Here is a 22,416-nt window from a genome sequence, read left to right as displayed (position 1 = left end):
GACTTTAGAAACACCCTCCCTGCATCCACCCTGGTGTTACTGTCATCAGCCTCCCCTTTCTCAAAGCCACCAGGGGTAGGGGTTGCTGGCTGCCAACCCCATCTCCATGGTCCCTGTTTCCTTATGTGCCAATTAGGCAACCATGTTTCCCCACAATTAGGGGAGGCCTAAGAGCTTTAGGGCTTCCCTGGTGGCTCATATGGTAAAAAAAAAAAAAAAAAAAATCTGCCTGCAATGCAGGAGACCAGAGTTCAATGCCTAGGTTGGAAAGATGCCCTGGAGAAAGGAAGTTACCCACTCCAGTATTCTTGCCTGGAGAATCCCATGGACAGAGGGGCCTGGCGGGCTACAGTCCATAGGGTGGCAAAGAATAGGACACGACTGAGCGACTAACACCTTCAAGAGCTCTAAAGAAGTCATTTGGAGTGGGAAAGCTCCTTAGAGAAAGCTTATGATCCTAAAGTTTTAAATCCTTACAGACTTCAGCTGTAAAATGCACTCTCTGCCCTTCCCCACTTCTGCTTTTACTGGCCTGAAATATAGATGTGATGGCTGGAGCACTAGCCACAATATATATACCATGAGGCAATCATGAAGCTAAAAAACCATGTACTAAGGATGGTAGAGCAAAATGAAGAGAGTAGCCCGAGGTCACAACAACCATGAAATGATCACACTAGCCCTGGACTATTTACTTCTAGGCTTATGTGAGGTAAGGAAAAAAACCTGTGGAAGTCAGTGTTGTCTAGGTTTTCTTCTTCATGATGCTAAATCTAGTTCTGTTACACTATCCCACGTAAACATACAAACTCAACAAAAATGGACAGCATGCTGTGCAGATACGGTCTCAGGAAAATGCCTTCAAACCTCGTTTCCAACAAAACCACCAAACCCCTCCTACCTAAAAATGCTGGTGTTACCAATTGCCCATGTCACGCCAGATGCAACAACCCCTATCTCTTTCCTCCTCAACATCCTCTCTTGGCAAAACCCATCTCTTACTTTTGGAGGCCTGCCCCTCTCCCCTCTCAATCCAGAATGTTTGAATGGAGCTGCTCCCACCAAAGTTCTAAGTCCCCTGACACACATATACCCCCCAAGTACCCCACATTAGTCTGAGGCCTGCCCCCCAAGCTGGGCCAAGAAGAATCAACCTGGAAACATCTGTGCATGCAATCAGTAAGGACATCCTGAACTACACTTGCCAACTTTTAAGTATCTGAAATCAATATGGAAATTCATCTTTTACATCTAGGTGGTGGTGAGTACATTAGGTGATGGGTACATTACTCTCCGAACTTCTTCAGCAAATTCTAATTTCAAACTATCAAAGCTAAAATCCGTGGCCACCATCCCTGGAGGATCTTCCTGGTGTTGGCAGTACTGAGTGCTCAGCAAGGACCAGGGACTGGGGCTACCAGTTCAGATTTTTATTTAAAGGTCAGGAAATTGGCTGATCACACAAATATTGTTTTACCAGGATAATGGACTGCAAAAGCTTTCAAAGGGGTTTACTCTACAATTATCACCATAATTATTCACCCACTTCCAGAAATTAATGAACAGGTGTTCTGCTAATGGACCCTGACCTGCCATAGCCTGGACACCCTTCAAAATGCTTCCATAACCCAAAATAATGTCAACATTTGCCTGGTACTTTACATACATCATCTCTTTTAAACTTCAAATAATGCTAGGAAATCAAAACCATTATCACTGTTCAAATAAAAACACTGAGGCTCCGAGATTAAAACTTGGTCCAAGACTTCAGAGCTGCTAGACAACGGGGCTGAGTTTCAAGCCAGATCCCCTCAAATGGAAAACGTGTGCCTGCCTTTGGCCTCCAAGCTCTGCTATCGCCTTTTCTGAGTTCCTTCTCAAGGCAGAGGCTTCTCTTTCCCATGGAAGGAAGAGCCTTCCCTGTGTCCACAGCACATCTGGTCCGCACCAAGCACTGCTGCCAAGAAGCCCGTCTGTTTGTCCCCAGCTGATGTCCAGTTCCAAGCCCCTCATGCTCTGACTCGGTTCCCCATGTTGGCTGACGGCGCATGATCGGGTTTCAGGGGCCCATGAGGACAGAGGAATAGAGCAGGTTTTTTCAGGATAAAGTGAAGGCAGAGATTCGAACCAGCTGGGCCAGCCATCCCAGGCACAAGCTGCGTCCTGCAGAACAGGCATCTCTCAGTCACCTGCCAGACACTGAGGTTTATCACCTAAGGCATCTCTGGGAGAACCAACTCAGGGGCGCAGGGGAAACATGGCCTCAGCTTACACCTGGGGAGGAATTTTGGCACAGCCACTTTGGAGCAGGATGACTGTGATGATTAATTTCTTATGTCCATGTGAGTCAAGATTTCTACCACGGGCCAAGAATCAACGAACACTGACACATCTGAAGCACTTTATCAACTTGATGAAGTGGCAGGCATCACTTCATCAGCTTGAAAGCAATATCCTCTAACGTGGTGGCTGCAAGTGGTCAAGCACTGGGACGTTTTAAAAACTCCCCAGGTGACTCAAATGGAGCCAAGATTGAGAAGCTCTGCTCCACAAGGGGAAAGATGGGAGAGTGGTTTATAAGGAAACTAGTGGGAAGAAGCTCTTTTTGATTGGGTTGCTGGGAAGATGAAAACAAGAGCTGCTGGCAGCTTACTGTCACCAGAAGAACACCTGCCTGAAAAAGGAAGCAACAACGAGGAGGCATTGCAAAGCTGGGGCACACCGGTTCACGGGAACCCACGGGTGCATCTCTTCCTAACTTTGCGTTCAGTGACGTCATGTGAACAGCTGGAAACTGACCACAGTGCAGCACCAACACCGTGGAAATTAGTACTTTCCTCTGAGGGCTAGTGGTTCAACATTTAGCAGCACCACACTGCTAATATTTGGAGGGAGGGGGACAGAGTTGAGAAGTCAAAACACGAAAAACAAAAAACATTTCCTAATGATATTGTTTGAGCTGCTGGATCAAGCCATTCCTAAAGACAGACACTCCTGGATTTCTGCTGTTTAATTGAAAACCGATTAAATTGGGTTTTTATGATTCTTGTAATCAAAATAGCTCTGAATGACAAAACCCTTGAAGAGTCAAAGTCATGTGCTAATAAGTATAGTTATAAGGAGCCAAAACTACACGTGATCAGAAGAATCTGGTTGGAGGCACAACTGAAAAACGCAGTTACATGTGGTACAGCATGCTACCAGTGCCCTTAGAATGAAGACCCACGACCCCGCCCACCGCTGGGCTCTCCCTAATTGCTGTGGGTTTTCAATCAGGTTCTACAACTCCTCCTGGATTTCTATTCATTTCTAATCATTCGTATTATGAACATTTATGGAAGACGGCCAAGAAATACGTGAAAACATCCTCAACATTGCTCATTATTAGAGAAATGCAAATCAAAACTACAATGAGATACCACCTCACACCGGTCAGAAAGCCCATCATCAAAAAATCTATAAACAATGAATGCTGGAGAGGATGTGGAGAAAAGGGAACCCTCCTGCCCTGTTGGTGGGAATGCAAATTGAGACAGCCACTATGGAGAAGGGTATGGAGATTCCTCAAAATACTAGAAATAAAACTACTATATGACCCAGCAATCCCACTCGTGGGCGTATACCCTGAGAAGACCATAACTGAGAAAGACACATGCACCCCAGGGTCCACAGCAGCACTGTTTACAACAGTTAGGACATGGAAGCAGCCTACGTGGCCACTGACAGAGGAATGGATAGAGAAGATGTGGTGCATATATACAATGCAATATGACTCAGCCATAAAAAATAAAAAGGAATGAATTTGAGTCAGTTTTAGTGAGGTGGATGAACCTTGAGCCTGTTATACAGAGTGAATTAAGTCAGAAAGAGAAAAGCAAATGTTGTATATTAATGCATATATCTGGAGAAGGAAATGGCAACCCACTCCAGTATTCTTGCCTAGAGAATCCCACAGGTGGAGGAGCCTGGCAGGCTACAGTCCATGCGGTCACAAAAGCATCAGACATGACTGAGCGACTAAACAACAACAACGCCTATCTACTGAATCTAGAAAAATGACACCGATGAACTTATTTGTAGGGAAGCAATGGAGACACAGATAGACAATGGACTTGAGGACACAGCAGGGGAAGGAGAGTGGGATGAAGCGAGAAGGCAGCATCAACATACCTACGTTACCATGAGCAAGACAGACAGCTGGTGAGAAGCTGCTATATAACACGGGCAGCCCAGCCTGGTGCTCCGTGATGACCCAGAGGGATGGGAGGAGGGGAGGGAGGCTAAGGAGGGAGGCGATATATGTATAATTATGGCTGAATTGCATCGTTGTATGGCAGAAACCAACACAACATTGTAAAGCTATATTCCTCCAATTAAAGAATAGATTATTTTTTAAAAAATATTTATGGAGTGCATCCCTTGGGTGAAGCCTGAGCGGGGCCCTCTGAACACAGCAGAGGGAAGAACAGGCAAGGTCTCTGCTCCTTGAACGGTACACCACAGGGCTGAACACGGACAGTGAACAAGGAAGGGAACAGACAATCGACACATGCTGAGGCGCTCATAAAGGTGCTGTGATGGAGATCAAGGAAGTGACGGGACGAAGGAAGGAGAGGCGGGGTGGCTGGGGAGGTGACACTGAACAGGGCCTGCCTGACGAGGCAGGACAAGCACTCCAGAAGGAGAGCAACAGCCAAGGTCCCGAGGTGTGACTTGGTAAGGCCAGTGTGGCCGGGCCAGGAGAGGGCGGGAGGAGACGGGGCTGGGAAGTAGGGAAGAGCCGATCACACCGAGCACTGCAGGCCCTCATCGTAAAGTGCAGACTGGACTTCCCTGGTGGTCCAGTTAAGGCTCTGGGCTTTACTGCAGGGGCCGTGGGTTCGAGCCCCAGTCGGGGAACTAAGACCCCACATCCTGCAGGGCAACGAAGACCACGTGCCACAACAACTGAGCCTACGTGCTCTAGAGCCTTGGTCCACAGCTAGAGGAAGCCCCTGCAGGCTGCAACGAAGACCCAGCACCACCAAAAATAATTTTTTTTTTAAAGTCTGGATTGAGTTTTAAACAGCAGAGTGACGAGATCTTAGAGTCTCCACGAAGTCCAGTGCTGATCACGCTGGAACCAGACACACACACACGACTCCCGAGCTTGCTTCCCCTGCAACCAAAGCAGCCTGCCTCAAACGAAGACCTCTCTGCCTGTGTGCACACTGGGGGCAAGAATACGTGGCCACCAAGGGAGACACCCCAGTGCCTGCAGTCCCTGAGGGAAGCTACAGGTTGAAAGGTCCCACGGCGCCACACGCACCCTGAAACCCACAAGCTCCATGAATCCTCTCGCCCTTGACCCTGCGTCATCACAGGACCAGGCTTCTCCACAGTCCCGCCCCACTTTCCGGAGCCCGGGGGAAGTGAGACCCTGAGGAGGACATGGAGCACATGCCGGCATGGAAGCCAGGGGTCACTGGGCGAGTCACATGCAGGCAGAGACACGACATGGGACATGGGCTGACAGCTTCCTTTTCTTTTTTTTTAAACTTCTTTTGTTTCTTAAACTTTTAAAACTGCTCCCAAGCCTCCCTCATCCATCAAGTTCCTCCCCCAGATCACCTGCTCTCACTGCCGATTACTCTGATTGCCACCAGCAACAGGCCATTGCTTCTCCCTCTGCCCCTGAGCCTGTGGCTGATGAATTAAATGGCAATACCAACAAGAGCTTGCAGCCTTAAAATCCATCACCGCAGGATAGGACTATGGAGGCCAGGACAGATGATTCCAGTGGAGGGGACTTCATGAGAGGAGGGGGCCAGAAGGAAGGACCTCACAACATACAGACACTGCAGGCTAGGAAAGACAGGCTTCAGAGAAACGACAGCTCCCCCTGAAGACCGAACAGACCCTGCATCCAGGAAAGAGCAAATAGCTTGCCATGACTGCACTTCCCAAATGGCTCAGTGGTAAAGAATTCGATTACCAATGCAGGAGACGCAGGAATCAAGGGTTCTCTCCCTGGGTCAGGAAGAGCCCCTGGAGGAGGAAACGGCAACCCGCTCCAGTATTCGTGCCTGGAGAAGTTCATGGACAGAGGGATCTGGTGAGCTACAGCCCATTGGTTCTCAAAGCGTCAGACACAACTGAGCATGCATGCATCCAAGCTATGGAAACCCAACCCAAGCTTGAAGACAGTGGCAGGGAGGCTAGTTAATTATCGCTCTTGTTAACAGTACGTTTAGGGCTGGACCGTCACATCAGGACAGCTGGATTTGGGGATTCGAAGGACATGATCGACCCCCAGTGCCTCTCTGCCTCTCAGCTCAGCTCCTCTCCCTGTGTGACGGCCTCACACTCAGGCTCCACTCGGAGACAAGGTAACTACAGTGGCTCCAGCCTTCCAGGCCTGACGGGAAAGGGAGAACTCCTCGTGACAGCCTAGTAGAGCCCTGACGCCCAGCTGGAGCCAGTCGGCTGAGGTCAAGGGCAGGAGGGAGGGTAGGGCCTCATCGACATCACAGGGCTGACCCTGAGTGAGGACACTGGGCCCAGAGAAGCTGGAGCACAGGCGACCTGACCCCACAAGGCCAGAGACGGCCACCACGCCAGCGGGGGGCGGCGGCCCAAGCCGTGTGACACAGGGACACGGGCGCGTCTGGAATCCCACGTTCAGCTGCCCCTGTAGAACCTCTTCCTTGGTACTGAGAACCACCTCCAAACTCACGGGCAAATGCTCCTTGGGAAAGCCCAGGAGAAGCCCGACACCCACCAAGGGGCTGCTCTGCAGCTAAGACCTCCATGAGACCAGCCCCACCCCCACCATGGGGCGCTCAGAGAACCCAGACTCCCCAAATGCATACGCAACACTGCGGTTGTTGTTCAGTCACTAAGTCGTATCTGACTGCAACCCCATGGACTGCAGCATGCCAGGCTCCCCTGTCCTTCACTGTCTCCTGTTGTTCGCTCAAATTCACATCCATTGAGTCAGTGATGCTGTCTAACCATCTCATCCTCTGCTGCTTTCTCCTTTTGCCTGTCAAAAGCCTTATATTAATCACATCTGAAAAGTCTCTTTCTTCCCTGGTAGCTCAGTGGTAAAGCATCTGCCTGCCAATGCAAGGGATGTGGGTTTGATCCCTGGGTTGGGAAGATTCCCTGGAGGAGAAATGGCAACTCACTCCAGTATTCTTGCCTGGAGAATCCCATGGACAGAGGAGCCTGACAGGCTGCGGTCCACAGGGTCACAAGAGTCAGACATGACTGAGCGACTGAACAACAACTAAAGTCTCTCTCACCATGGAAGGTGGTGTGGGCACGGATTTCAGGGATCAGGACACAGACATCTTTGGAGGCCCGACATTCCACCCACCCCAGCATTTTCTAGATCCCAGCATGTTATCTGAATTACACCTCTTAACAGCTAATCCTCACAACAACCTATGAAGCATATATACTATTTTAATCAATCCTAATTTTACAAGTGATCAGAGAGGCCCTGAGAAATAAAGTGAGACAGTAAAAATAGTAATAACAGTAACTGTCATATTTACTGAGGGGCTGCTACATATCAGACATTATTCTAAGTGCTTTCCATACACTCATTTATCCCTTCTTCCCCCAAAACCCTATGAGGAAGGTATTGCTACAGTTCCCATTTTACAGAGGAAGAAACTGAGGCATAGAAACTTGCATGGCCTCTTAAGTCAGGTGCCCTGGGGAGGTCCTCAGTGTCTTTGGCACAGGGGTCCCTCGTCCACTGATGTCAATTACGACGAGCAAGAAGAATGTGGAATGCACAGTGATTCCCAAACGCTTTGGCCATGACCACTATTTTGGTGGGGACATGTACAGGGACTAGGATGCGGTGATCCTTTGGAGATAAAGGTCACAGCGACAGGTGAAACAAGCCTTCCTTCTGTTGACAGAGCCTTTCCCCAGAAGGTCAGGTGTGATGGAGGAGACGCCTACTCAGGGAACGACACTGCTGACCCAGCCCCGCTGCTGGCGTCTCCCTCAGGAGGCACCCAGAAAGATCTGCAGTCATCACAGGTCTTACCAAAGGGCCCCCACCTTGGGCCACACGTCCACGAGAAGACATCCCCCATTAACACACTCTCAGCCTCACTCCCCACCTCCTACATGACTGTGAGAGCCTCAGTCAAACAGAGATGCCGCGGTAAACAGAGAACGCCCCCCTGGATCGTCCTCCTCCTTGGTCCCCACTGGGTGGGCATCATTCAGCAGACCCAACAACACCTCACAAGGGGGTCCCAGGGTCCACAGTTGGGAGAACAATGCACTGGGGAGTGTGGTTCTAGCTTCAGTCAAGCTGGAGTTTCCAACCAACCGTCAGTAATAAAGACATCACCTGGAACACTTTTGTCAGATGCCTACATCGATGTTTCATAAAGAACTTGAGGGGGAAGAAGAGTCATGATAACCTCAGAATTGAAATAAAGTTACCGACTGACCTCTTAAACATTGTCAACAATCTATTCTAAAGGTCCATTTTCAGTTGATTTTTTTTTCTTCATCTTGAAGGCACTTCCCAGAACAACAATGAATAGAACGATCCCAACATAGCCCTCAGCCATCTACTCAATCCTGAAGGCGTCTGGGGCTTCAATGATTTCTCACCCTTTTCCCTACTGATGAGCTCAGTTTCACAAACAATTTGTTGTCCAAATGATTTTTAAAAAAGAAAAAGCTTTATAGCCTCAACCTAAAAGGATTCTCTTGTGGAAAAAGCACTCTGAACTCTCACCTAGAATTTGAGAAGCTGGTCCACACCGCTATGTCCACCTAACATCAGAAGCCATGCAAATCCCGGATCAGAAAAGACTCTCCCTGGCCAACCTCTCCCTACCCCTTGTCCCCAGCTCCCCAGAAACACCAAGTCCCCCACCGCAGCCTGTCTAGGACACCCCCAAGATACCACAGCTTGACAAGGGCACCCCAAGGCACCCCAATCTGGCCAGAGCACATATGCCATAGTTTTCAACAAACTGAGTCAACAGCTGGCTGGGGTTGAGGAGTGAGCCCCAATTTCTCTGAGTAGTAGATGACATCACTTGAAAATTAGGTAAAGGCTCTGGAAAGGCCAGAGCACAATTTCTGAAAGCACATCTTCTAATCAGGCTGCTTGCTGGTGTCTGGCATGTTAGCTGGTGCTCACAAATTTTACTTAAGTGGAAGAAAGAATAAAATGCAGGACTTAAGCAAGGAAGAGAAGGGCATCACTCAGTTCATGCCTGCACTGAAGGACTTTCATAAAGACCTTCCACCCAGGATGACTCCCAGATATGGCAGATGGTCTTTTCTGACCTGGTGAAAATAGAGTGGCAAGGGACTGCAAAAGGGACTTTGCCGATGAAGTTCTGGAGAGTCCAAGCTATGGTTTTTCCACTAGTCAGGTACGGATGTTAGAGCTGGGCCATAAAGAAGGCTGAGTGCTGAAGAACTGATGCTTCCTAATTGTGGTGTTGGAGAAGACTCTTAAGAGTCTCTCTTGGACTGCAGGGAAAACAAACCAGTCAATCCTAAAGGAAATCAGTCCTGAATATTCATTTGAAGGACTGATAATGAAGCTGAAACTCCAATCATTTGGCCACCTGATGCGAAGAACTGACCCATTGGAAAAGACCCAAATGGTGGGAAAGACCGAAGTCAGGAGGAGAAGGGGATGACAGAGGATGAGATGGTGGGATGGCATCACCAACTCAATGGACATGAGTTTGGGTAAACTCCAGAAGTTGGTGATGGACATGGAGGCCTGGCGTGCTGCAGTCCATGGGGTCACAAAGAGTCAGACACAACTGAGTGACTGAACTGAACTGAGCAGCTGAACAACAAACAACAAAAGGACTATGAATGAGTGACAAAGTATGCTTCATCCTCTCTGCTCTGTTCCACTTAAGGGTTACCACAAACCCAGCTCTGGCTCAGCACATTCAAGCTGGGTCTTAGGAAAATCGACTTCAGCTGCGGTGAGAAACCCTTCTCTATGTTGTAGCTTCTGTTTTGGGGGGGTGGGGGGGACGACTCATTCCAAAAATGCTCCTACTCAGAAATGTACTATATAGTATTGCAGATTTTAAACCAAATTCAAGCCCAGTGGTATTCCCCACCCCAAGTTTAATTTTCTTACAGGATCAAATTAAATTCCTGTGAGGGCAGAGTATAGATTTCAGAAACGGCGGTGGCATAGTCCACAGGCCACCTGCATGAGAGTCACACATCTAAACCTGCAAACCGAGCCCCCAGCCCCATGCCGCGATCCCCGGAGAGGAGGCACGGGCACGTGGCCCCCGGGAAAGGCCTCTGAACACTAGTTCAACAAGTTCGTAAGGCAAAGAATCAGGGATTTGGAAGGAAATGACCTGAGTTCATTCCCCACCCCAAAGCCACAGACAAGACTTTTAAGCTCTCCTGAACCTCTAATAACGAATATTTTAAAACACAGGGGAAACACCTACTCATCCCGGGATTACTGAGTCAAATGTGAATAGACTTGAACTTGCTTGGAAAGGATAAAGGGCTAAACTACTCATTCAAAACATGCAGTGAATCAAATGAATGGCTACAAAAGCCAGGTCCTGGGGAAACAGAGATGAGAAGCGAGGAGTCACAAGGCCAACGCAGACACAACCCAGTGTAATGAGATGGAGTCCGGGCCACACGAGCAGTATCTGTGTGGAAAGGGTGATGGTCCCCCTGAGAAAGACAAGATTAATGCTGCAGTGATAACCGCCAGACTGGAGGCAGTTACAAACTAGTGATGAAGAAAGCAAGGCATGCTATCAAAGAAAAGCAAAAAGAAAATCAACATGTTGAACCTCATCAAATGGAGACCATAATAAATACAAACACTCAAAAAAAGTCCAATCTTTCATGATATTACTATGCAAATCACACTCAGATTATAATCCTGTCTCTATGACACAGAGAAATGACTACATGTACTGGATACCAACTATACACTGGGTGCTACATGAATGAAGGCTTTGCATTCACTGTCTTGGTAAATCCCCACACAACCCTCGTGCCACTCGTGTGATTTCCCCTCACACTGGTGTGGCGTTTCCTCTTTCAGATGGCTAAGTAACTCCAAGAGGTCAAGTTATGGAGGATGCGCCTGAACTCGAATTCAGGACTGGCTGACTCCCAAGACCTGTGAGCATGGAGCATACTCCCCTCTGTTCAAATGTCCACACTCCAAGGGCTTGTTTTTGTATAAGAAAATCTTGTTCTGGTCAGTTGGCTGAAGGTCGCAAGACACTTTAGCCCTAGTTAAATACCCTGTCTGCAGGTTGACCTAAGAAACATTTCAGCAGAGTCATGACAGTTAAAGCACAGCCAAACTGCACGGGAGGAAGCACACGGCACCACCTTATTTGGTGGCATCTTGCCCAGGTGATCACTTCTCTATCTACTTGTATTTCTGATCAAGAATATTATTATTTGCAGCTAAAATCTACTCCAGTAGTCATGTGCAGATGTGAGAGTTGGACTATAAAGAAAGCTAAGTGCCAAAGAATTGATGCTTTCAAATTGTGGTGCTGGAGCAGACTTGAGAGTTCCTTGGACAGCAAGGAGATAAAACCAGTCAATCCTAAAGGAAATCAACCCTGAACATTCATTGGAAGGGCTGATGCTGAAGCTCCAACACTTTGGCCACTTAATGTGAAGGACTGACTCACTGGAAAAGATTTTAATGCTGGGAAAGATTGAGGGCGGGAGGAGAAGGGGACAACAGAATGAGATGGTTGGATGGCCTCACTGACTCAACGGACACGAGTTTGAGCCAGCTCCAGGAGACAGTGAAGGACAGGGAAGCCTGGTGTGCTGCCACCCGTGGGGTTGCAAAGAGTTCGACAAGACTTAGTGACTGAACGACAAACCTACTCAGTGCTCCCTCTCTGGTAGGCGTTATGCTAAGACGTCTACATGGATCGCCTCATGAGGCAGGTGCTGCCAGCTGCCCCCATTTTATAGATGAGAAAACTGAGGTACAGAGAGATTAGGAAACAGAACTGGAACTGGGGTTGGAGCCTGATCAGCCTAACCCCAATGATTCTCCGCCACTTTGGCATTCTGTTGCTTTCACCCATGGCCTGACATGACTTAATTGTGCTACAGGTTCACCACCTTGCAAATATCTTAAGACTTTAGTCATAAAATTCCCTAACTGCACAAATTGATACAATGATTGCTAACAGTCTAGCAAGTAAGTCTTACTTTTGCAAGAATGAAGAGCAGGGTCTTTCATTAATTAATTTTCCGGGATCCTAAGCAGCACTGTTTTTCTAACTCACCTGCAGGTGTATTCCTCCCATGCTGAGCGTCCGCCGGGCCAGGCACAGGGGTGCAGCCCCGCCCCCCCCCCGGGTTCCCTCTGCCCCTCACCTTCGGCTGTTTGACCTTCTCTTTTCAGCATCTGGACAGCGCCTACGTATTTCTTCAGTTGCACTTTGAGCACTTCATTTTCTCTGTGGGCACAAGAATGTCAGAAAAATGTATTTTAAAATTGGCAACTTAGACCCAAGGAAGGAAGAGAATCTGCGTAAGGAAAATACACAGTGTGCATCTGGTAAATATTAATATATTCTGTTTTAGAGATCTTTGCTGGAAAGATAAGGTTAGCGAGGGCACGTTTGTGTAATGCCGTCAAGAACCACTCATTCATGGCGGAAATAAGCGCTAATTGGTTTCAGCACCCACAAATTCAGGATGCTGGCATGTGCGGTCCTCAGGTTATTTGAATCTAACAACCTGTTAGGTGACGACTGTGTCAGGCACTCTAGTATTTACAGAAACTGTAAAAATGGACAAATTTACAGTATGTCCATTTACACAAACACATACTAGCTATTGTTTCCTTGGGGAACACTCAGTGTTTTTAGTAACTACTACACGTACTCGGACATGACTGAGCGACTGAACTGAACACGTATTAAACACTATTTGCCAGGCATCACATGAAGCCTTTATTATCTCATTCAAACCTTCCAAGGTACATATTAGCACACCACCACCCACTTTACAGATTCTCAAAGTGTGGTACAATGATGAAAAGCAGTTAACTGAGTCCACCTGCCCCACCCCTCTCCCCAGGTGAGACTGTAGGATGGAACTTGAAACTCGGGCAATGACAAGATCCCACTCCACTGAATTCACTCCCCAGGTACCCTGGCTGAGGACTAGGACATGAAAGTCAGGAGAGAAAAATACCATCTGCTGAGAATTTACCACATAGTTCAGACTTCACATGTGTGACCTCAGTGAATCAAGCACGCATATATACATTCATCCACTCTTCATTCAATGGAAGCATGCTTCTTAAGTACCTAACAATACGTCAGGTGCGGTGACCCTGTAACACCCTCCTCGTTCTGCAGGAGAGGAGCTGGGGCGTGGAGACGGTCACATGGCCAACGCCAAGGTCATATGTAAGACACAGAGTCTGGATACAAACCCAGGTCATGGAGACGGTCACATGGCCAACGCCAAGGTCATATGTAAGACACAGAGTCTGGATACAAACCCAGGTCATGGAGACGGTCACATGGCCAACGCCAAGGTCATATGTAAGACACAGAGTCTGGATACAAACCCAGGTCATGGAGACAGTCACATGACCAACGCCAAGGTCATATGTAAGACACAGAGTCTGGATACAAACCCAGGTCTGTGTCTCCAAGGCCCCAGTGAGCGCTTCTCGGTCTCTCTTGGGATTTGAAACTGGTTTCTTACCTCAGCCCCAGAGACAAATGCCTCTTCCACACTTTCTGCTTCTACACATTCCCTATCCCACAAGGTTTTAAGCCTGAGTGTTCTTACATATGCTGGAATATTGCCTTACGATGAAAACAGGTTTACGATTGGGTGTCTCTTATGATTATAAAAAATAAAACACTCATTGCAAAATACTCAATCAGAACACATTTAAGAAGGAATGTAAAAATTCCACTAAAAATCCTTGAAGTAAATCTCACTAACTTCTTAAGACTCTTGAGAGTCTCTTACCAGCAAGGAGATCAAAGCAGTCAATCCTAAAGGAAATCAAACCCTGAATATTCATTGGAAAGACTGATGCTAAAGCTGAAGCTCCAATACTTTGACCACCTGATGTGAAAAACAGACTCACTGGAAAAGACCCTGATGTTGGGAAAGATAGAAGGCAGGAGGACAAACAGACGACAGAGGATGAGATGGTTTGACGGCGTCACCGACTCAATGGACATGAGTTTGAGTAAGGTCCGGGAGATGGTGAAGGACAGGGATATGCTGCAATCTCTGGGGTCACGAAGAGTTGGACACAACTGAGAAAATGAATAACAACATTTTTACTTTCATTCTATCAACTCTCGCCTGAGCATGCACACATACATACATCACTGAATATAATTATTCACAGGTGAAACACAATTTCACATGCCTCAAAATTTTTCTGTTTGAAGACTTTTTCCCTCTGTCTACTGTCCCACACATCCTTCTCCGTGGCAACCACCATTAAACATCTGGTACACACATTTCATGTCTCCTCCATGCTCACAGACTCACTACAAACACGATACACTCAGAGTTTACTTTATGCAACTGGGTCCTGCTATAAATTTTTCTACAACTGGTTTGTCTCATTTAACAATTCACCAAGGTAAGCTTCTGATTCCATCTATTTATGGATGGAGATGCCATTCCTTGGTAATAATATGCCACATATATGCTCAGTGGAAAAACTGCAGACTGCCAAACTGCAGACTGCAAATCACTGACTCTGTTTCTGATGCATCTTATTATACCTCAGCCCACAGAGATGGCACCTGGCATTGTGCTTTTCTGCACTGTATTTTGGCAGAAAGAACACAAGTACCAACTGCAGACATGACCGTATACTGAGGTGTCACCAAGTTTCATCTCAGAAACTTGGAAAGAAAGTCAGACATGAAGGAGTTCCTTAATTATCCTCCTCCTCCTAGACAGCCTGTCACAAATGCTTCTCTTGGCAGCTGCACTTTCTCTGTGATACAAAGAGCCAGTGTCTGAAGGTAATAAACAACTAAGGAATCTCGAGATCTGCGGGCAGGAAAACACTGCCCAATGGACATGCTGACACAGCTACTTTTCCTGGATCCCCTTGCCAGCTCTTGTCATTCATCCAGCTTACTCCTAATCCCCTTGTGTGAATTCCAAGCACATAGCTTAAAATAAGGGAAAGAAATTGATATGCATCTCTGTATGGTCTGCAGTGCTGGAAAAGACTCTCAAGGGTCCCTTGGACTGCAAGGATATCAAATCAGTCAATCCTAAAGGAAATCAGTCCTACATATTCATTGGAAAGACTGATGCCGAAGCTCCAATATTTTGGCCACCTGATGTGAATAGCCGACTCATTACAAAAGACCCTGATGCTGGGAAAGATTGAGGGCAGGAGGAGAAGTGGGCAACAGAGGATGAGATGGTTAGATGGCATCATCTACTCAGTGAACATGAGTCTGAGAAAACTCCAGGAGATAATGAAGAACAGGGAAGCCTGGTGAACTGCAGTCCATGGGGTTGCAAGGAGTCAGACAAGACTTAGGTTGAACAACAAATGGCCTAATTTAACAATGATATGTTCAGAATGTTAGGCAAGAGGCAAGAAGAGGTAGGTTTACTCAGGCCCAGTGACTGGTGAGTTGGGTTGGGCTGTCAAGCCTCAGTTTGCCCAAGCATACCATCCAGGCCAACCCTCAGCTGCCTAGTTCATTGTCAACTCTGCAGCCAGCACTGAAATGTTCAAGAGGCTGCTTTTCTTCTGGTTTGGAGGCATCTTTTAACATCTTGCTGCTGCTGCTGCTGCTAAGTCGCTTCAGTCGTGTCCGACTCTGTGCGACCCCAGAGACGGCAGCCCATCAGGCTCCTCCGTCCCTGGGATTCTCCAGGCAAGAACACTGGAGTGGGTTGCCATTTCCTTCTCCAATGCATGAAAGTGAAAAGTGAAAGTGAAGTCGCTCAGTCGTGTTCGACTCTTCGCGACCCCATGGACTTCAGCCTACCAGGCTCCTCCATCCATGGGATTTTCCAGGCAAGAGTACTGGAGTGGGGTGCCATTGCCTTCTCCACTATTAACATCTTAACACTATCTAAATATTAAGGCTTCTACGGTGGTCCAGCGGCTAAGACTCTGCACTCCCAATGTAACAGGCCTGGGTTTGATCCCTGGTCAGGGAACTAGATCCCACCCGCTGCAACTCAGAGTTAGCATGCCCCAACTAAAGCTCCTGCATGCCACAAGAGAGATCGACCTAACAGGGGAAGATCAAGACCTTTAATACAAATCCAACTTTCATCAAAATGATGAGATATCATGGAGAATACACTACAGATGGGCAGCTTTAGGAACCATAAATTCATCCCAGCCAACTTTGCCTCAATGAACTTGTTTGCCTTCTGTGGGAAAGGCACACTGTCAGGCCAGTAGAACTGCTCCTGACACAAACATGAACATCGGGAGGACCCACTGACTGCCCCAGAGAGGCAACTAGCTACGGATCCCGGGAAAGATGAGGCCTTTGTTTCCATTTTTATTTTGAAGTACTTATAGACCCACAAAGTTGCAAAGACATTACTGAGAGGTCCTGTATACCCTTGGCCCAGCCTCCCCCAGGGGTTACACCTTCTATAACTATGCTCTGATGGCAAATCCAGGATGCTGACACGGTCACATCATGTATGTGGTTCTATCCAGCCCAGTATTTTAACTGATGTTCGTAACAATCTGAAGATGAGATACAGGCTCAAATGACCACAGCAGGCAGACAGACGAGACTTGAGTAACCCAAATAAGACAAGAGGGTCTTGGGGCAGGAGCTGCCTTAGTGCCACTACTGAGCCCCTCGCCACAACTAGAGACGCTGTGCACCACAGCTAAGACCCGATGCAGCCAAAAAAATAAACAAATAGATCCCTAACAAGTCAATGGCCCGAGAAAATAATTCCTAGGCTCTGAATGACTAATTTGCAACCAGCCAATAGAACTCTGGACTTCCCTGGTGGTTCAAAAGAATCTGCTTGCAATGCAGGAGACCTAGGTTCAATCCTTGGGTTGGCAAGATCCCCTGGAGGAGGAAATGGCAACGCACTCCAGTGTTTTTGCCCAGAAAATCCCATGAACAGAAGAGCCTGGTAGGCTACAGTCCGTGGGGTCGCAAAGAGTCAGACTGACTGGGCGATTAACACACAATAGAACTTTAATCTGTAGACAAAAGAAGCATATAGAATGTATCAATCCTGATGATCAAATGAGAATGCCGTTTCCTCTGCCACCTCACCAGATGACAGGACAGGACAATGATTAAGTGCATCCCGTGAAAGGGAAGAGAAACCCGAAGACACCCCCCTCCCTGCCGCCTCTTTAGTACCCACCCAGTTCTTTCCACTCTTAAGCAGGGGTGGGGGTGGGATACAACTTCCTCACAGTTCAGGGAAAGGAAAAAAAAACACAGAGGATGAACTAGAACAGAATCTCCCAAAGCTGGTACATCCTGGAGATCGGCTGCGGGCTTCACCGAACTGTTCATATTTTAACGCCTAGGCAGTTCTTCTGGTATGTTTCAAAACACCAGTTTTCCATGTATGGCACATAAATGATACAGAGCAGCAGCAGTCCCCTAGCTTTTTGGCACCAGGGACTGGTTTTGTGAAAAGAGTTTTTCCATGGACCGGAGGGTAAGGAGGAATGGTTCTAGTGCATTACATTTATTTGTGCACTTTATTTCTACTATTATTTACATCCGCTCCACCTCAGATCATCAGGCATTAGGTCCCAGAGGCTGGGAACCCCTGATATAAAGAATCCTTTGGAAAGGTATGTAAAAGTTTTTAAAACTGAGTGGATTGCACGATAAGCATTATGGAATGAGTAACGGGCAGTACACCACGTGGTGAAGACCACGAGAGCAGTGACACATCTGAGGAAGAGAACCTTTGCTTTAGAGAAAATAAGCAAATAAGGAGGAGACCTTTGCTTACAGAGTCCTTTCCAAATTGTATTCCCAGGGATGACAACGGATTCCAAGACAGACAGACGGAAGAAGAGAGTTAGAGATGTTTAGAAACATTAGAAAAGTTCTGTCGCCCTCCCCCTCCTCCCCAGGGCTTCTCAGAGCCCTCAATATATTTATGTACACTGAGCGTCTATTAACTCCTCAAACCGAATAGTTTGTGAAATGCTGCATTTTCATACTGGGCACAGCCCTCTAGAAATGGGAAAGAAATTCTAGGGCAAGAAAACCATATCTCTGATAGAAAAGCACTGTCCATGTGGGCATGGCAGAGATGGGCATTTATGATGCTTCCACCTCCTTTAAAACCCTCCATGCCAGTTAAGACATAAGAGGCAGCTCAGTGCCAAGACCTCCTACGGGGAAAACTTCATTCAGAAGCTCCCTCCATGGAAAATAGGAAATACACTTTCCTACCTGCAACACATTTTCTACCTGTACAGAATGAAGCAGGGCAAAGGCTAACAGAGCTTTGTCAAGAGAACGCACTGGTCATAGCAAACACCCTCTTCCAACAACTCAAGAGAAGACTCTACACATGGACATCACCAGATGGTTTATATTCAGATTGTTTATATTCTTTGCAGCCGAAGATGAAGAAGCTCTATACAGTCAGCAAAAGACCGGGAGCTAACTGTGGCTCAGATCATAAACACCTTATTGCCAAATTCAGACTTAAATTGAAGAAAGTAGGGAAAACCACTAGACGGTTCTCGTATGACCTACATTGAATCCCTTACAATTATACAGTGGAAATGACAAATAGATTCAGGGGATTAAATCTGATAGACAGAGTCCCTGAAGAACTATGGTCAGAGGTCTGTGACACTGTACAGGAGGCAGTGATCAAGACCATTCCAAAGAAAAATGCAAAAAGGCTAAATGGTTGTCTGAGGAGGCCTTACAAATAGCTGTGAAGAGAGGCAAAAAGGAAAGATATACCCAAATGAATGTAAAGTTCCAAAGAATAGCAAGGAGAGAAAAGAAAGCTTCTTAAGTGAACAATGTAAAGAAACAGAGGAAAACAATAGAATGGGAAAGACTAGTGATCTCTTCAAGAAAATTGGAGATACCAAGGGAACATTTCATGCAAAGATGGGCACAATAAAGGACAGAAATGGTATGGACCTCACAGAAGCAGAAGATATTAAGAAGAGGTGGCAAGAATATACAGAAAAGTGTACAAAAAAGATCTCAATGACCCAGATAACCATGATGGAGTGATCACTCACCTAGAGCCAGACATCCTGGAAGGCGAAGTCAAGTGGGTTTTAGGAGCATCACTATGAACAAAGCTAGGGGAGGTAATGGAATTCCAGTTGAGCTACTTCAGTGCTGTAACTCAGTATGTCAGCAAATTTGGAAAACTCAGCACTGGTCACAGGATTGGAAAAGGTCAGTTTTCATTCCAATCCCAAAGAAAGGTAATGCCAAAGAATGCTCAAGCTACCACACAAGTGTACTCATCTCACACACTAGCAAAGTAACTCTCAAAATTCTCCAAGCCAGACTTCCACATTACGTGAACTTCAAGATATTCAAGCTGGAATTAGAAAAGGCAGAGGAACCAGAGATCAAATCACCAACATCCGCTGGATCATCAAAAAAGCAAGAGAGTTTCAGAAAAATGTCTACTTCTTCATCGACTATGCCAAAGCCTTTGACTGTGTGGATCACAACAAACTGTGGAAAATTCTGAAAGAGATGGGAATACCAGACCGCCTTACCTGCCTCCTGAGAAATCTGTATGCAGGTCAAGGAGCAATAGTTAGAACAGGACACGGAACAATGGACTGATTCCAAATTGGGAAAGGAGTATGTCAAGGCTGTGTATTGTCACCCTGCTTATTTAACTTCTATGCAGAGTACATCGTGTGAAATACCAGGCTGGATGAAGCATAAGCTGGAATAAGTTGCTGGGAGAAATATCAATAACCTTAGATATGCAGATGACACCACCCTTATGGCAGAAAGCGAAGAAGAACTGAAGAGCCTCTTGATGAAAGTGAAAAAGGAGAGTGAAAAAGCTGGCTTAAAACTCAACATTCAAAAAATGAAGATCATGGCATCCGGTCCCATCACTTCATGGCAAATAGATGGGGAAACAATGGAAACGGTGACAGATTTTATTTTCTTGGGCTCCAAAATGAGTGCAGATGGTGACTGCAGCCATGAAATTAAAAGACACTTGCTTCCTGGAAGAAAAGTTATGACAAACCTAGACAGCATACTAAAAAGCAGACACGTTACTTTGCCGACAAAAGTCCGTCTAGTCAAAGCTATGGTTTTTCCAGTAGTCATGTACTGGAAAATGTACATGTGAGAGTTGGACCAGACTGCCTTACCTGCCTCCTGGGAAATCTGTATGCAGGTCAAGAAGCAACAGTTAGAACTGGACATGGAACAATGGACTGGTTCCAAATTGGAAAAGGAGTATGTCAAGTCTATATATTGTCACACTGCTTGTTTAACTTATACATAGAGTACATCATGTGAAATGCCAGTCTGTATGAAGCACAAGCTGGAATCAAGATTACCGGGAGAAATATCAATAACCTCAGATACGCAGATGACACCACCCTTATGGCAGAAAGTAAAGAAGAATTAAAGAGCTCTTGATGAAAGTGAAAGAGGAGAGTGAAAAAGTTGGCTTAAACTCAACATTTAGAAAACAAAGATTATGGCATCCAGTCCGATCACTTCATGGCGAATAGATGGGGAAACAATGTAAACAGTGGGAGATTTTATTTTAGGGGGCTCCAAAATCACTGCAGATGGTGACTGCAGCCATGAAATTAAGACACTTACTCCTTGAAAGAAAAGTTAAAACCAACCTAGACAGCATATTAAAAAGCAGAGACATTACTTTGCCAACAAAGGTCCATCTAGTCAAAGCTATGGTTTTTCCAGTTGTCATGTATGGATGTGAGAGTTGGACTATAAAAAAAGCTGAGCATCGAAGAATTGATGCTTTTGAACTGTGGTGTTGGAGAAGACTCTTGAGAGTCCCCTGGACTGCAAGGAGATCCAACCAGTCCATCCTAAAGGAGATCAGTCCTGGGTGTTCATTGGAAGGACTGATGCTAAAGCTGAAACTCCAATACTTTGGCCACCTGATGTGAAGAACTGACTCATTTGAAAAGACTCTGATGCCAGGAAAGATTGAAGGCAGGAGGAGAAGGGGATGACAGAGGATGAGATGGTTGGATGGCATCACCGACTCAATGGACATGAGTTTGAGCAGGCTCCAGTAGTTGGTGAAGGACAGGGAAGCCTGGCGTGCTGCAGTTCATGGGGTCGCAAAGAGTCGGACACAACTGAACGACTGAATTGAACCTGCAACACAAGAGTACTCACCTCTGAGAGGGGCTCTGAACATTCAAGGGGTTGCAGCCATGGCCTGCTCTCGTTCAGTCTACACAAGAGCTCTGCGAGAGGGGTTACTGTCCCCGACCTTTTATTACTTGCATTTCTACAGGGGAAGGAACTGAAGCTCAGAGAGGTTCAGCGGTCAATAAAAAAGAATTCACACTGTTATACTAGTCAGGGCCACCATTCACACTCAAGTCTCTCCAAGTCAGTCCACGTCCTTCTCCTTTCAACCATACGATTGCTCTTGCTGGGTCACCAATAATGCCTCATGAGGTTGGTTGTACTGTGCCCATTTTTCAGATGGGAAAGCTGAGGCCCAGAGAGTCAAACAACATAAACACATCTGGGATTCAAACCCATGTCCTTTAACTCCAAAGTCTCTAGCTGGAATTATAAAAATCCAGGGAATTAAATGAACAGGACAAAGTTGAAAACATAAAGCCTTCGAGGGAGTCCACTGGGAAATGAGAGAGGATGAGCATAGGTCTGCAGGATCTCCTGGTTGGATGGCCTGCTGTGCAAACGTGAACAGGATTCTCCTGACCTGCCAGCTTTGCTCAGAGGTTAAGGGACTGTCCTAGGGTTACACAGCTCAAGCCTCTGCTGGCCCATCAGCAGACAGCTCACAAAAGGAAACAGGGGGTCCGAGGTGAGCTTTTTCTAAATATGAATCAACAGCCTCAAGAACTGTTTATCTTTTGAGCCAACAGCTCCACTTCTAGGAAACCATGCTCAGGAAATAAGGGAAGTCTCAAAACATACACATGCGGATGCTGTGAATGTTATCAGAAAGAAATTGGTTACAAATTATCTGCTGACATTGGGAGAGTGAAGAGGCTGACACGGTTTATCCATCTGTAATAAGACACTGTTTTTTGTGATGAATATCATTGTTGTTGTTTGTTGTTTAGTCGCTAAGTCGTGTCCAACTCTTTGCAACATCATGGACTGTACCCCTCCAGGCTCCTCTGTCCAGGAGGACACAATTCTTCCCAGGCAAGAACACTGG

General features: G+C 46.6%; 1 protein-coding gene across 5 annotated transcripts in view; it reads right to left on the bottom strand.

Moving 5' to 3' along the window:
• SNX29 (sorting nexin 29) overlaps positions 1-22,416 on the bottom strand; it is a 597,448-nt gene that overhangs the window by 366,075 nt on the left and 208,957 nt on the right. For all 5 annotated transcript variants that reach the window (XM_024984883.2, XM_059881310.1, NM_001076862.1 and 2 more), the window contains 1 exon segment: positions 12,397-12,479. In XM_024984883.2, the coding sequence (XP_024840651.1) occupies positions 12,397-12,479 (83 nt within the window).

Source organism: Bos taurus, chromosome 25, assembly GCF_002263795.3.
Source record: "Bos taurus isolate L1 Dominette 01449 registration number 42190680 breed Hereford chromosome 25, ARS-UCD2.0, whole genome shotgun sequence".
In the NCBI taxonomy this organism is placed as follows: Eukaryota; Metazoa; Chordata; class Mammalia; order Artiodactyla; family Bovidae; genus Bos; species Bos taurus.
Note: the sequence above shows the minus strand (reverse complement) of the source record. Positions and strands in the feature narration are given on the sequence as shown.